The sequence below is a fragment of the Zeugodacus cucurbitae genome, chromosome 4 (assembly GCF_028554725.1).
Source record: "Zeugodacus cucurbitae isolate PBARC_wt_2022May chromosome 4, idZeuCucr1.2, whole genome shotgun sequence".
In the NCBI taxonomy this organism is placed as follows: domain Eukaryota; kingdom Metazoa; phylum Arthropoda; class Insecta; order Diptera; family Tephritidae; genus Zeugodacus; species Zeugodacus cucurbitae.
Genome location: NC_071669.1, coordinates 34266806 through 34283045, shown reverse-complemented (window position 1 = coordinate 34283045; position 16240 = coordinate 34266806). Strand labels below are relative to the sequence as shown.

Below are 16240 nucleotides of genomic sequence, written 5' to 3'. Positions count from 1 at the left end.
TTATATTATTAAACGAACAGATTTTACAGATTTTGATCAATAAATCAAATAATATTAGAAAAATATATATATATACTAGCTGACCCGGCGAACTTCGCCCCGCACAATTTTTATTTGAAATAGTTAAAACGCTTTTTGAACTCTGTTCAAGGCTTTTATTTGTATGGAATGTTAATGTATTCAGGGAATAACGTCTCTGATCAATTTAAATATTTTTGGCGAAGTTCGTACTTTGTTTTGTTGTGTAGCGTGTAAACAAATAAAGAAGATGGCTCTCCAACGCGCTAACATGACACATACATACCTATGTATGTACATATGAAACTGTAAAATTTTGAACTTAAACGATAAATCGGTTTGAATCATTCGAATTCTCAGAATGAACATTTCCTCACTTTTAGATTTGCTGTGTTGTAGTAAACTATTCACTACAGTGAAATTATTATTTATGAATAAAGACGGAAACCTTAGTACATATATATATATATATATATATTTGGCGTAGGAACCGCTTTAAGCGATTATAGCCGAATTCACCAGAGCGCGCCACTCTTTCCTCCTTTTTGCTTTTTGGCGCCAACTGGAAACACCAAGTGAAGCCAGGTCACTTTGCACTTGGTCTTTCCACCGGAGTGGAGGTCGTCCTCTTCCGCGGCTTCCTCCAGCGGGTACTGCATCGAATACTTTCAGAGCTGGAGTGTTTTCTTCCATCCGTACAACATGACCTAGCCAGCGTAGCCGCTGTCTTTTTATTCGCTGAACTATGTCAATGTCGTCGTATAAATCGTACAGCTCATCGTTCCATCGTCTGCGGTATACGCTGTTGCCAATGTTTAGAGGACCATAAATCTTGCGCAAAACCTTTCTCTCGAAAACCCCAAGAGTCGTCTCATCGGATGTTGTCATCGTCCACGCTTCAGCGCCATACATCAGGACGGGAATAATGAGTGACTTATAGAGTTTGATTTTGGTTCGTCGGGAGAGGACTTTACTTTTCAATTGCCTACTCAGTCCAAAGTAGCACCTGTTGGCAAGAGTGATTCTGCGTTGGATTTCAAGGCTGACATTGTTGGTGTTGTTAATGCTGGTTCCCACATAAACGAAATTATCTACAACTTCAAAGTTATGACTGTCAACAGTGACGTGGGAGCCAAGACGCGAATGCGCTGACTGTTTGTTTGATGACAGGAGATATTTCGTCTTGTCCTCATTCACCACCAGACTCATACGCTTCGCTTCTTTATCTAGTCTGGAAAACGCAGAACAAACGGCGCGGTTGTTGCTTCCGATGATATCAATATCATCGGCATACGCCAGGAGCTGTACACTCTTGTAGAAGATTGTACCCTCTCTATTTAGTTCTGCAGCTCGTATTATTTTTTCCAGCAATAGATTGAAGAAGTCGCACGATAGTGAGTCACCCTGTCTGAAGCCTCGTTTGGTATCGTACGGCTCGGAGAGGTCCTTCCCGATCCTGACGGAGCTTTTGGTGTTGCTCAACGTCAGCTTACATAGCCGTATTAGTTTTGCAGGGATACCAAATTCAGACATCGCGGCATAAAGGCAGCTCCTTTTCGTGCTATCGAAGGCAGCTTTAAAATCGATAAAAAGATGGTGAGTATCGATTCTTCTCTCTCGGGTCTTTTACAAGATTTGGCGCATGGTGAATATCTGGTCCATTGTGGATTTTCCAGGTCTAAAGCCACACTGATAAGGTCCAATCAGTTCGTTGACGGTGGGCTTTAGTCTTTCACACAATACGCTCGACAAAACCTTATATGCGATATTGAGGAGACTTATACCACGGTAGTTGGCGCAGATTGTGGGGTCTCCCTTCTTATGGATTGGGCAGAGCACACTAAGATTCCAATCGTCAGGCATGCTTTCTTCCGACCATATTCTACAAAGAAGCTGATGCATGCACCTTATCAGTTCTTCGCCGCCGTATCACAACCGACAGACGTAAAAAGAAAGAGGCCGAAATGAGTGAGTATGAAAAGCTTGAAAAGCTGGCCGACATGGGTAATGCTCAAAAATTTTATGAAAAGATGAGGCGATTAACAGAAGGTTTCAAGACCGGAGCATTATCATGTAGGGACCGAGGAGGTAATCTGGTAACGGATGTCCAGAGCATACTGGGATTATGGAGGGAACACTTCTCCGACCTGCTCAATGGCAGTGAAAGTACAACACCAGGAGATGGCGAACCCGATTCCCCAATCGATGACGATGGAATAGATGTTCCATTACCCGACCATGAAGAAATTCGAATAGCAATTACCCGCTTGAAGAACAACAAAGCGACGGGGGCCGATGGATTACCGGCCGAGATATTCAAATACGGCGGCGAAGAGCTGATAAGGTGTTTGCATCAGCTTCTTTGCAGAATATGGTCGTAAGAAAGCATGCCTGACGATTGGAATCTCAGTGTACTCTGCCCAATACACAAAAAGGGAGACCCCACAATCTGCGCCAACTACCGTGGTATAAGTCTCCTCAAAATCGCATATAAGGTTTTGTCGAGCGTATTGTGTGAAAGACTAAAGCCCACCGTCAACGAACTGATTGGACCTTATCAGTGTGGCTTTAGACCTGGAAAATCTACAATGGACCAGATATTCACCATGCGCCAAATCTTGGAAAAGACCCGAGAGAGAAGAATCGATACTCACCATCTTTTTATCGATTTTAAAGCTGCCTTCGATAGCACGAAAAGGAGCTGCCTTTATGCCGCGATGTCTGAATTTGGTATCCCTGCAAAATTAATACGGCTATGTAAGTTGACGTTGAGCAACACCAAAAGCTCCGTCAGGATCGGGAAGGACCTCTCCGAGCCATTCGATACCAAACGAGGCTTCAGACAGGGTGACTCACTATCGTGCGACTTCTTCAATCTATTGCTGGAAAAAATAATACGAGCAGCAGAGCTAAATAGAAAGGGTACAATCTTTTACAAGAGTGTACAGCTCCTGGCGTATGCCGATGATATTGATATCATCGGAAGCAACACCCGCGCCGTTTGTTCTGCGTTTTCCAGACCGGATAAAGAAGCGAAGCGTATGGGTCTGGTGGTGAATGAGGACAAGACGAAATATCTCCTGTCATCAAACAAACAGTCAGCGCACTCGCGTCTTGGCTCCCACGTCACTGTTGACAGTCATAACTTTGAAGTTGTAGATAATTTCGTTTATGTGGGAACCAGCATTAACAACACCAACAATGTCAGCCTTGAAATCCAACGCAGAATCACTCTTGCCAACAGGTGCTACTTTGGACTGAGTAGGCAATTGAAAAGTAAAGTCCTCTCTCGATGAACCAAAATCAAACTCTATAAGTTGCTCATTATTCCCGTCCTGATGTATGGCGCTGAAGCGTGGACGATGACAACATCCGATGAGACGACTCTTGGGGTTTTCGAGAGAAAGGTTTTGCGCAAGATTTATGGTCCTCTAAACATTGGCAACGGCGAATACCTCAGACGATGGAACGATGAGCTGTACGATTTATACGACGACATTGACATAGTTCAGCGAATAAAAAGACAGCGGCTACGCTGGCTAGGTCATGTTGTACGGATGGAAGAAAACACTCCAGCTCTGAAAGTATTCGATGCAGTACCCGCTGGAGGAAGCCGCGGAAGAGGACGACCTCCACTCCGGTGGAAAGACCAAGTGCAAAGTGACCTGGCTTCACTTGGTGTTTCCAGTTGGCGCCAAAAAGCAAAAAGGAGGAATGAGTGGCGCGCTCTGGTGAATTCGGCTATAATCGCTTAAAGCGGTTCCTACGCCAAATATATATATATATATATATATATATATATATTCTGGCTCGAACCTCATAAGAAAAAAGCTTAAAAAAGTCACCAATTGAGGTGAAAAGCATTTTCCTGTCAAACAGTTGTTTCAAAAGAAATAAATTCAAAATAAATAGAAATTGCTGTAAAATTTGTAAACATCACAATTGCGTACTTACAGTCGAAAGTCTTATAGAGGCTGTGCGTCAGTGTCCTTTGCTTTACAAAAATAATGCGTCCTTATCGGATCGTAGATTTGGCAGCAAATCGCTCAACAAATGAAAATGCAAGGTACGTCCATATTGCTCCAGATTCGGTTAAACACAATTATTCGATAACTGAACTTTGATCGAGGCCCTTTTTTTCAAAGAACAATTCCTCCATGCTCGTTATAGCACGCAAATATTTACACATTTGTTTCCAAATATTGCTAAAAACCAAAACAAACACAGATATTTTTGTATTGTGATGGCTGCTTTCACACGTCACAGATGTTTGAGAAAATTGTGATCATTTGAGCTTTTGAATTTTCTCCAGCATAAGGTAATCATCACAAAATCCAAAAACCTCACAGTAGTGAGTGTGGTGATTTTTGTGAGGGCATGAGAATAGGGCTGTTAATGTCATATACTTAGTTCACTTTGTTGAATACACTTTGGATAAAATAAAAAGCTTCAGTACGCTTTTCCCCACACGTGTGGGAAACAAAATAATTTAAACAGAAACAGCTAATTTCTGTCCAATTATTATATATTGAATGGAATTGAAAAATGTATTTGAATTATTCTATAACGTATGTATATACGTTTTCACATGCATTTCAATATTTGTTACAAACTAGTTAATAATTTAACTTCAATTTCAGAATAAAAACTTTACTCTTGGTCTAGACGTGAAGTTTCTGAGAATGCGCAAATATTCCATGCTCCGAATCTGGCCCTATTTTTCATGCAAAAGGTCGTTATTTGGATGAGAGTTTGTTTTAACCGAGCCTTCTTCATTTCGACATCGTTGTTTGGTTTACGATTGACCGGTTCTATCCGATTCTGATGTCGAGATATCGATTGAAGCTTCCCAGACCTGATGCAAAGTATTTGGTTTGGTTTTACAACCCCATTTACCGAATCTAGATGATATGGTTATACCGCCTTTACTCGGTTGCCAGAGCTTCGTTAGCCTAACAGGGAGTGCCGCGCGTAAATGAGCTTAATTGATAATCGGATGGCAGAGGCTATTCACTTTTTCATCCCAGATTCCCCCTAGTCTTTTGCTCCCCGCAAAACCATAGAATACTATATAATATAATACATATACATATGTACATATGTATGTCCATTATAATACAGTGATCCATATTTTGCGACATCGTTGTTTTTTCTCTAAATTTACATATAAAATTCCCCGCTTAAGTGCCTTTCCCGCATAAATGCCTGTAATATTTAAGACTGAAATACAAAATTATTTGCAATTTTCCTCTTTTAAGTGCCTTTTAAAATTTTTGACGTTTAATGCGCTGAGAATTGTCAAAAGGAAAACATATACAGTGGAACTTCTCTAACTCGAATTAGTTAGTTAGTTAGGAAATTAGTATGAAAGTTGCCTTCTATTGCCACTTCAACAGTTATGGAGAACTTCGAGTTATAGAAATTCGAGTTAGGAAAAGAAATTTGTATGAAATTTGGATTCTAAACGCTATTGCCAATTCCAGTGTTCAAGTTATGGAGATCTTCGAGTTATAGAAGTTCCACTGTGTATAATTTTGTAATGTTGTTTTTTCCATATTTAATGTTATTAATAAGACATAAATGTGTTTTTCATTCTAAAAGAAAAAAATATTAGATAGAAGTATTTGAGAAAAAGCTTGGTAAGTACCTCGAAGCACATAAGCGGGATTTATTTAAATGCCTTTCCCACTTAAGTGTCTCAAAAGTCTTGCATGTTAAGAAGGAGCACTTAAACGGGGATTACTGTATATTTAATATTATTTGGAATGCAAGTTTTATTTTGTACAGAAAAGTTCCTTGGGGACTACGAAATCTAAACTTTGTTGCATGCAATATATAGAAAACAATTTCCTCAAAGTTACCCTCATTATCTTCATTTTTTATACAAAATGCACTATTTGTGTTAAGTTTTATTCCGCTATCTTCATTGGTTCCGTGTTATCAGGATGTCAAGAAAATATTATATACCGAATTTCATTGAAATCTGTCGGGTAGTTCCTGAGATATGGTTTTTGACCCATAAGTGGGCGATGCCACGCCCATTTTTCATTTTGTAAAAAAATCTGAGTGCAGCTTTCTTCTGCTATTTCTTCTGTAAAATTTAGTGTTTCTGACGTTCTTCGTTAGTGAGTTAACCAACTTTTAGTAATTTTCAACCTAACTTTTGTATGGGAGGTGGGCGTGGTTATTATCCGATTTCAACTATTTTCATGGTGTGTGGTGGGGTACGCAATCGTTAGAGAACCGACTGGTTTATATAGCTTCATTGGTTTGCGAGATATATACAAATAACCGACTTTGGGCGAGGCCACTCCCACTTCCCCAAAAAAATTACATCCAAATATGCCCCTTCCTAGTGCAATCCTTTATTCCAAATTTTACTTCTATAACTTAATTTATGGCTTAGTTATGACACTTTATAAGTTTTTGGTTTTCGCCATTTTGTGGGCGTGGAAATGGGCCCATTTTTGAAAGCAACCTTCTCAGGGTGCCAAGGAATACGTGTTCCAAGTTTCGTTAAGATATCTCAATTTTCACTCAAATTATCCGTTGCACGAACAGACGGGCGGACAGACAGACATACGGATTTCAACACGTCTTGTCATCCTGATCATTTATATATATATAACTCGTTTAGTTTTATGACTTACAAACAACCGTTATGGGAACAAAACTATAATACTCTCTTAGCCACTTTTGTTGCGAGAGTATAAAAAGGGAAAAATAAACTTTTTAATATAAAAACGGCTCAATAACGCGAATTCATATTTTGCCTCTTTGTATAAAAAATTACGACAAAAGTAAAATACAGTATACTCTCGAAAAGTAAATTCTCAGAAAGTAAATAATCGCGGAAAAGTTAATCACCTTTAAGATTACACATGCACCTCGAAAAAGTAAATTTTTAAATTTTTAAATTTACTTTTCAAAGAGTGTGATATAAAATTCGAAACGAAGCAAGCAGCGTTTTTTACAATGTTGCAAAAACACTTACTCTCTTGTTTATCGTCTTTTTAGTAAATAAACTCTCCTACTTGATCCACTGGTTTAAAAATGAAAACGATGCAAATCAGGTGTCAGACTTTTTGAATTGTCGTACTAAAATGGTCAGAAAATATATTGCAAGAGAAAAAAAAACAAAAGAATATTCAAGATTTTTTCTTCTCATAGTAAATACATACATATGTATGTATGTAAAAATATGTTTTTCATGTAAATCCATATGTTTTATTGAAGCATATAAATGATTGAATTTTTTATGTTTAAAAATGCATTTAATATTATAAAAACAGATAATTTATGTATATATTTGGAAAAGTAAATTAATAAAAAAGTAAATTACCCAAAATACCAATCGATTTACTTTTCGAGAGTATACTGTATCTCCATTACAATAAATTCACTTTCACAACTATACACAACGAGATATTTTATTTGTCAAGAGCATTTTACTTCTTAACAATTTATCAAGAAAAAAGCTTTTTATTTTAGACACAGAATACGAAATGCTTGATAAATTTAAAATTTTTACAATTTAGAAATTTGTAAAGTTTCACATGAATATATATATATCCAATGTTGTACTAATGTATTTATGAACTTATTAATAAAATTTTTCTAACTCTCATATTTCATAGGTGGAATGGACGCCAATACCTCCCCAACAGGACATGGTCTTCACGCTCTCCAACGGTAGCCTAATGTTTTATCCCTTTTCAGCAGAAAAGTACAGGCATGAAGTGCATGCTACAGTATACAGGTAGATACATATGATACTCGTAAAATAACCAAATATGATTTGGTGTTAGACGTAGAGTAAAAAATACTCTCAACAGGCGTTGCACGGTGCTGAGTTGAGTTTGTTTCTTAACTGCTAGTAGCTTTTAACCATTTTTATACTCTAGCTACTCAGTATGACGAGATGAGTTTAAATCAAAATGTTTGTCCGTCCGAGCAAACGATAACTTGTTACACGTGTTCCTTGGCCCCATAAGAATGTTGGTATTGTAGATGGAGAAATTTTACCACTGCCACGCTCACAAAATGGCGATAACCGAAAACAAAAATAAAAAAAAAATTGAAAGTAAAAATTTGTATAGAAGATCACTCTAAGGGGTGCATATTCGTAAGGAAAGTTCTGGGAAAGTGGGTGTAGCCAAGGCTAACTACTAAATCTAATTTATAAAATTCACTTGTCACGGTGTACGTTATTGAACTCCTCTGAAACCGCTCGACCGATTTTCGTGAATTTGAGCGTGCATATCGGCTAGGGTGGAGAATCGGACAACATCTATTTTTCATCCTCCTAAATGTTAAGGGTGGTCCACCCCTAAATGTATTTAACTTTCCGCGAAGAAAATTAAAAATTTTCTAAAATCGGGAAGTTATTGGTTGTTGAAGTTCAAACCGATCTGGCTAATTTTAGTCTTGAAATATTCTCGTGTTCGATATATGGGGCCTTAAAACCTATGGTCCGATTGTGGCGATTTTTAGAATGGGGCTGCCACACTACTAACATAGTATTTGTGCAAAGTTCTGCACCGATATCTTCACTAGTACTTACTTTATATATTGTAATGTAACCGATTCAGATTGTCTTCAAAGTTTTAGTATATAGGAAGTAGGCGTGGTTGTGAAGCGATTTGGCCTATTTTCACAACATATCATTGAGATGTAAGGAAACTATTACAAACCAAGTTTCATTGAAATAGGTCGAGTAGTTCCTGAGATATGGTTTTTGACCCATAAGTGGGCGACGCCACGCCCATTTTCCATTTTGTAAAAAATCTGAGAGCAGCTTTTATCTGCCATTTCTTATGTGAAATTTAGTGTTTCTGACGTTTTTTCGTTAGTGAGTTAACCCACTTTTAGTAATTTTCAACCTAACTTTTGTATGGGAGGTGGGCGTGGTTATGATCCGATTTCTTTCATTTTTGGACTATATTTGGAAGTGGCTAAAAAAATGACTGCAGAAAGTTTGGTTTATATAGCTTTATTGGTTTGCGAGATATGTATAAAAAACTTTGTAGGGGGCGGGGCCACGCCCACTTCCCCAAAAAAATTACATCCAAATATGGCCCTTCATAATGTGTTCCTTCATACCAAATTTTATTTCCATAGCTTTATTTATGGCTTAGTTATGGCACTTTATGTGTTTTCGGTTTTCGCCATTTTGTGGGCGTGGCAGTGGTCCGATTTTGCTCATTTTCGAAAGCAACCTTCCTATGGTGCCAAGAAATAAGTGTGCCAAGTTTCATCAAGATATCTTAATTTTTACTCAAGTTACAGCTTGCACAGACGGACGGACGGACGGACAGACATTCGGATTTGAACTCCACTCTTCACCCTGATCACTTTGGTTTATATAACACTATATCTAACTCGTTTAGTTTTGGGTGTTACAAACAACCGTTATGTGAACAAAACTATAATACTCTCTTTAGCAACATTTGTTGCGAGAGTATTATAGTTTTGTTCACATAACGGTTGTTTGTAAGTCATAAAACTAAACGAGTTAGATATAGGGTTATATATATCAAAATGACCAGGATGACGAGACGAGTTGAAATCCGGATGTCTGTCTGTCTGTCCGTCCGTGCAACGGATAACTTGAGTAAAAATTGAGATATCTTAACGAAACTTGGAACTTGGGCAAAATCGGACCATTGCCACGCCCACAAAATGGCGAAAACCAAAAACCTTTAAAGTGTCATAACTAAGCCAAAAATAAAGTTATAGAAGTAAAATTTGGAATAAACGATCGCACTAGGAAGGGATATATGTGGATGTAAATTTTTAGGGAAGTGGGCATAGCCCCGCCCACAAATCAGTTATTTGTATATATCTCGAAAACCAATAAATCAGATAATAACCACGCCCACCTCCCATACAAAGGTTAGGTTGAAAATTACTAAAAGTGGGTTAACTAACTAGCGAAAAACGTTACACACTACACACACGACTACGACACACTAAATTTCACAGAAATAATAGCAGAAGGAAGCTGCACTCATATTTTTTATCGCCCACTTATGGGTCAAAAACCATATCTCAGGAACTACTCGACAGATTTCAATGAAACTCGGTATATAATATTTTCTTGACACCCTAATGACACGTGTGGAAAATAGGCGAAATCGGTTCACAATCACGACTACTTCCATGTAACCCAATTTTGAATTCCATCTGATTCCTTCACTTTATACTGTATACTTAAGGAACCAATGAAGACAGCGGAATAAAACTTTACACAAATAGTGCATATCATCTCTAGCTTCACTTGTGAAAAAATTGTCGAAAACGGACTATAACTTTTCAAGCCCCAGATATCGAACATGTTGAACTCAGCGCCTAAGGGTAAATTTTAAACGAAAATATGGGTAAATCTCTGAGATAATTTAATGTAATTCAGAGGTAATTGTTTTTTTCTAATAATGTGTCTCTGTTCCAAAAGTTATTAAAATCGGGTCATAACATCTCCTAGTTCCCATATACCTAATTATAGGTTTTTCAAAAATGTCATCTCCTAACTCCCATATACTTAATTATAGTTTTTTTTTTTAAATACGATGGGCTTTATTCTGCATATATTCTATACTAGCTTTTTACCCGCGGCTTCGCCCGCAGTGGAGGTATTAAATAAGTATGACAGATAAAGGGTAAGGGTATAATAATAGAAATGAGTCAATATGATAACTAAATTTGATTGTTTGGCTGAGATCAACAATTTTTAAAAATTACTACAGACAGAAGTTTCCACACTTTAATATATGCTTAGTTTCAATTTAAGTTTATGTGACGGTACACCCGATAGTTCAAGTGAATTTAAAAACTCCACAGGATATGAAGTACTTAGTTCCGTATCCATAATTGTATCCATTGACAAATATTCCTTCATTTCTCCCTGAACCTCCTTTAAAATGTCAGTGTTGATCCTATTAACGATTTCATTTCTTGGTGCTAATATTGCTCTTGCACACAACCACTGATCACTATACAAATTTTGTTGCTAAAAGCTTGCATTCTCGCAGCACTCTACCTCGTGAACTATTTTTACTAAAATTACAAATGGGCGAATCTTCCTATGACAAATTCAATGGTAATTTTAAAACGGAATGTGCCGAATAACCGCCGTTTAATAGCATCACGGCAATACCTGACGAAGCTACGGCAACTGCTACTTTTTGGTCTTTTCTGACGGACATTAATAATAAGTTAAGTAAAAACGTTTTTCCAGTTACTCCTGGTACATCGAGAAAGAAGGGCCCACCACTACCGATTGTTCTGGTGTTTCTATCGCTCTTCTAGTTGTCTGCAGTGCAGCTTGTCTTTCTAAACGAACTCGTGCCTGAAGAGGCGTTTCAGCTGCTCTCAAAACTCTTTGTCGCTCTGCTTGTTGTTGTCTTCTCAGCTCTGCGTGAGTCGAAGTTTCTTGATTTGAATGAATTTTTGGATAGACCAGATTTCCGCTTTCGAGGCATTTAGAAAAAAGCAGAGTAAAAATTAACATCAGCGAGTAAGATCTAAAATAATATAGTAACAGCTAACCACAAAAATTACGGATAACCTCAAAAATTGGAATAGTTTTATACTGCATGTAACGACAGAAGAAAGTCACAATAAATATAGAAATATTATAAACAGTTGAAACTATATTCAATTAAATTAGATATTTTCGTTACCGCCATACAATGGGACGGTATTACAGTATTCAGGGTTGAAACTTCATGACTGTAAAACTTCATTACTGAAGTAGATACATTTGACCAAAGTGTATTCAACAAAGTGAACTAAGTATTTGACATACCCGCTTTTGACAATAAAATAGTAAACAATACATGTATTTGTTTACATTAACCCGCCTTTTTTAGTAAAAATAGTTCACGAGGTAGAGTGCTGCGAGAATGCAAGCTTTTAGCAACAAAATTTGTATAGTGATCAGTGGTTGTGTGCAAGAGCAATATTAGCACCAAGAAATGAAATCGTTAATAGGATCAACACTGACATTTTAAAGGAGGTTCAGGGAGAAATGAAGGAATATTCGTCAATGGATACAATTATGGATACGGAACTAAGTACTTCATATCCTGTGGAGTTTTTAAATTCACTTGAACTATCGGGTGTACCGTCACATAAACTTAAATTGAAACTAAGCATATATTAAAGTGTGGAAACTTCTGTCTGTAGTAATTTTTAAATATTGTTGATCTCAGCCAAACAATCAAATTTAAATTCACTTGAACTATCGGGTGTACCGTCACATAAACTTAAATTGAAACTAAGCATATATTAAAGTGTGGAAACTTCTGTCTGTAGTAATTTTTAAAAATTGTTGATCTCAGCCAAACAATCAAATTTAGTTATCATATTGACTCATTTCTATTATTATACCCTTACCCTTTATCTCTCATACTTATTTAATACCTCCACTGCGGGCGAAGCCGCGGGTAAAAAGCTAGTATAATATATATTGATAAAATTGTTTTCAATTTGTCAGTTGGAGCACAAAACCTTAGTAAATTGCTTCCATGAGTTGTTTTGCCTAAGCAGAAAGTATTCGGCATTTGCTTTTATTCATTTAAAAAATATTTTTTTTTGGTTTGAAATTTGTTTACTTTTGAATTTCGAAATTTGAATTTTTGAATAAATGTATGGGTTAAATCAATGGCAACAAACATGTCACATTCGGGTAAAAAATTGTGATATGTCATATACCTGGTTCACTTTGTTGAATACACTTTGCATTTGACGATTTTTTGAGAAACAATTGTTTTACCTTTCGTAAATTTTTTTTTTAATATAAAGTACCCTTTGTTGCTTTTAGTACCTTCAAGAGTATATGTACAAAGTTTCATGATGATCGGTTTAGTAGTTTTTGCGTGAAAGCGTAACAAACAAACTTACATTCGCATTTATAATATTAGTAGGGATATGGTGATTTCCGTTATTCTTTTAAACTTTATGACAAATTTATGGGTATTTGTGTGTTATCTAAATATATTTTTTATAAAAATTGCGAGAGTATAAAATGTTCGGTTGCACCCGAACTTAGCCTTTCCTTACTTGTTTTTCACTAATATCGGTGTAATACAAAATATGTCGTTCTTTCTGAAAAGGAAATCAAATTCACCTTTTCACAATATGTGCTGGAACACAAAATATGTCTTTATTTCTCAAAAAAAATTAAAACTAATTCTGGCACAACTGAGAAGTGTCGTTATTGTGGTTAAAAACTAATGCAACATAACACGTTTAATAACGGCACATTCTTATATCACGGTTTATTTTCCTCCACATCGGAATGAAATTTTTATACAATATGGACGATGAAATTGCGCACATTTCTGCATACTCAACTCAAAAATCGTGTTTTTTGAGTTATGACACTATTCAAGTAAATGGGCGATATGTATACCCCAGAAAAACAAAATCTATATAAGCCGCGGGAAAATATTTCCTTCTGAGCTCTCTTTACACAGTGATGGACGATAACTACGCCCACCCCCAATCAAAGGTGTCCTATGAGAAGCGTCTGCTCATTTAGACCACAGTTTCCAAAATATCCTTTGTATGGCGGTGAGGTGGTTATTCGATTTTAACCATTTCAGTATTATATGTTGAAATGCTAAGAAAATATAGCAATCGAGTATGAAGTAAATCAATATTCAGATAAGAGGTCTATTGTTCAATTATATAAATCAAGTTATCACTTTAACTTACGCACAAAAGGCTAAATTTCCGGAAATTAATTTTTCTCGTCATTTCGATCAATTTAATAAATCTACATACATACATATACATACAAGTGTTTTAAATAAGCATTAGATGATCAAAACGATTATAGTGTCCATGCAACGTGTTGAGATCATCTTTGTTATATCTTTATTTTTATCTTACTAGTAGCATATACTATGTACATATAAATACATACATACATATGTATTTCTAACATTGATTCGAAAATACATGTGACATCAAAAAGTTTATTACTAGATTCTCCTATTTTTTATAACAGATGTAAATTGCGGAATCTTGTTGGTACAATACTGAGCAGGGAGGTACATGTGCGCGGAGGTAAAGATATTATATACTTACATACACACGTATATATAAATGAACATTCCTTAGATTTTGTTACTAATTTTGTGATTTTTTTTACTTTTTATTTCATAAAGTTGTCAACCAAAAATATACAGTGCAAGTTCATGATGAATATGTGATGACTGGAAACACGGCTGTGTTAAAGTGCCAGGTGAGCAAAATGAAATAAAAACTAAGTCCTGCGAGATATAAATAATTTTAATAAAATATATTTTAGTGCTTAAATTTGAATAAGAAATTTTGAATGAAGAATGCATTGTGGCCACAATTCTCTATAGATCTCTAAAATCGTTTTCTTAAATAAAATGCAACGATTTGCAGCTGCCTTTAGTTTTCATTTTACAAACGAAATCTTACCTCACTATTATTTCAAAAAACATTCGGTAGGTGGCTGATGATACAAGAGATAGTTGTTATACATACCATATATAATATATCGTAGTTGAATAAATTTTAGTGTCGTGAAATATTAATGATTCTTTATTTTTTCAGGTGCCTAGCTACATGTCGGAATTTGTTATGGTGACAGCTTGGGTTCAAGACACTGGCATGCATCTCTATCCAAACACAGACATAGGGGGAAAATATACAGTGCTATCAAATGGCGAACTGTATATAAATAACGCAGGGCCAAATGACGCATTTAAAAGTTACACCTGTCGTACTGTGAATCGACTAACAGGTAAACATCATAATATAAGTGGGTTGATAAGTCAGAGCACGGCACGGTTGTTGCTTCCGATGATATCATTATCATCGGCGTACGCCAGCAGCTGTAGACTCTTATAGAAGATACCTTCTGTATTTAGCTTTGTAGCTTGTAGTATTTTTTCCAGCATCAAGTTAAAAAAGTCACACGATAGAGAGTCACCTTGTTTGAAACCTCGTTTGGTATTAAACGGCACGGAGAGGTCCTTCCCTATAATGATGGAGCTTTTGGTGTGCTCAACGTCAACTTACACAGCCGTATTAGCTTTGCGGACATCGGGGCATAAAGGCAGCTCCTTTTCGTGCTGTCGAAAGCAGCTTTAAAATCGACAAAGTAATGGTGTGTGTCGATCCTCTTTTGCCGGGTCTTCTCCAAGATTTGGCGCATTGTGAATATCTGGTCAGTTGTCGATTTTCCAGGTCTAAAGCCACGCTGATAAGGTCCAATCAATTTGTTGATGGTGGCCTTTAGTCTTTCACACACCACGCTAGATAGAACCATATAGGCGATAAGACGATAATTGGTACAGATTGTGGGATCTCCCTATTTATGGATTGGGCAGAGCACACTGAGATTCCAATCGTCAGGCAAGCTTTCTTCTGACCATAAGTTGATGCATGTACCTTATCAATTCTTCGCCGCCTTATGAATAGCTCGACCGGTAATCCATCGGCCCTTGCCGCTTTGTTGTTCTTCAAGCGTGTAATTGCTATTCGAATTTCTGCATGCTCGGGTAATGGAACGTCTATTCCATCGTCATCGATTGGAGAATTGGGTTCGCCATCTCCTGGTGTTGTAATTTCACTGCCGTTCAGCAGGTCGGAGAAGTGTTCCCTCCATAATGCTAGTATGCTCTGGATATCCCTTAACAGATTAGCTCCTCGGTTCCTACATGATAATTCTCCGGTCTTGAAATTAAATTTTTTTATAAACTTTTCGATCATTACCCATGTTGGCCAGCTTTTCAAGCTTTTCATACTCACGCATTTCGGCCTCTTTCTTTATTTGTCTGCAAATGCGTCTCGCTTCCATCTTTAGTTCTCGGTATCTTTCCCATCCCGCTCGTGTTGCGGTCGATCGCAACATTGCGAGGTAGGCAGTCTGTTTTCTCTCCACTGCGAGACGACAATCCTCATCATACCAGCTGTTTTTTTGACTTTTCCGAAAAGTCGTTTCCAGAACAAATATTTCTTACTCTCAAAGAAGCAAATATAAAAGTGCAATTGAATTAGTGTGAATTCTTCTGAAATAAAGTTGAATTTCTAGGCTTCATTATTTCACCTAATGGTTTAAAAACCAATCCTTCAAAGGTCGAAGCTATTAAAAAATTGTGCACGCTAAAAACCAGGTAGCTTTCGATACAGCATATAACTTTCGGCGCAGCAACAGAAGTCTTTAACAAAATAAAATCTT

At 36.8% G+C, this 16240-nt stretch overlaps 1 protein-coding gene across 1 annotated transcript in view; it reads left to right on the top strand.

Moving 5' to 3' along the window:
* Positions 1-16240, top strand: part of LOC105219944 (cell adhesion molecule Dscam2) — a 134680-nt gene that overhangs the window by 39112 nt on the left and 79328 nt on the right. The window contains exons 4-7 of the mRNA XM_054228447.1: positions 7656-7777; positions 14033-14091; positions 14193-14269; positions 14611-14800. Of these exons, the coding sequence (XP_054084422.1) occupies positions 7656-7777; positions 14033-14091; positions 14193-14269; positions 14611-14800 (448 nt within the window). The remainder of the gene's footprint in view (positions 1-7655; positions 7778-14032; positions 14092-14192; positions 14270-14610; positions 14801-16240) is intronic.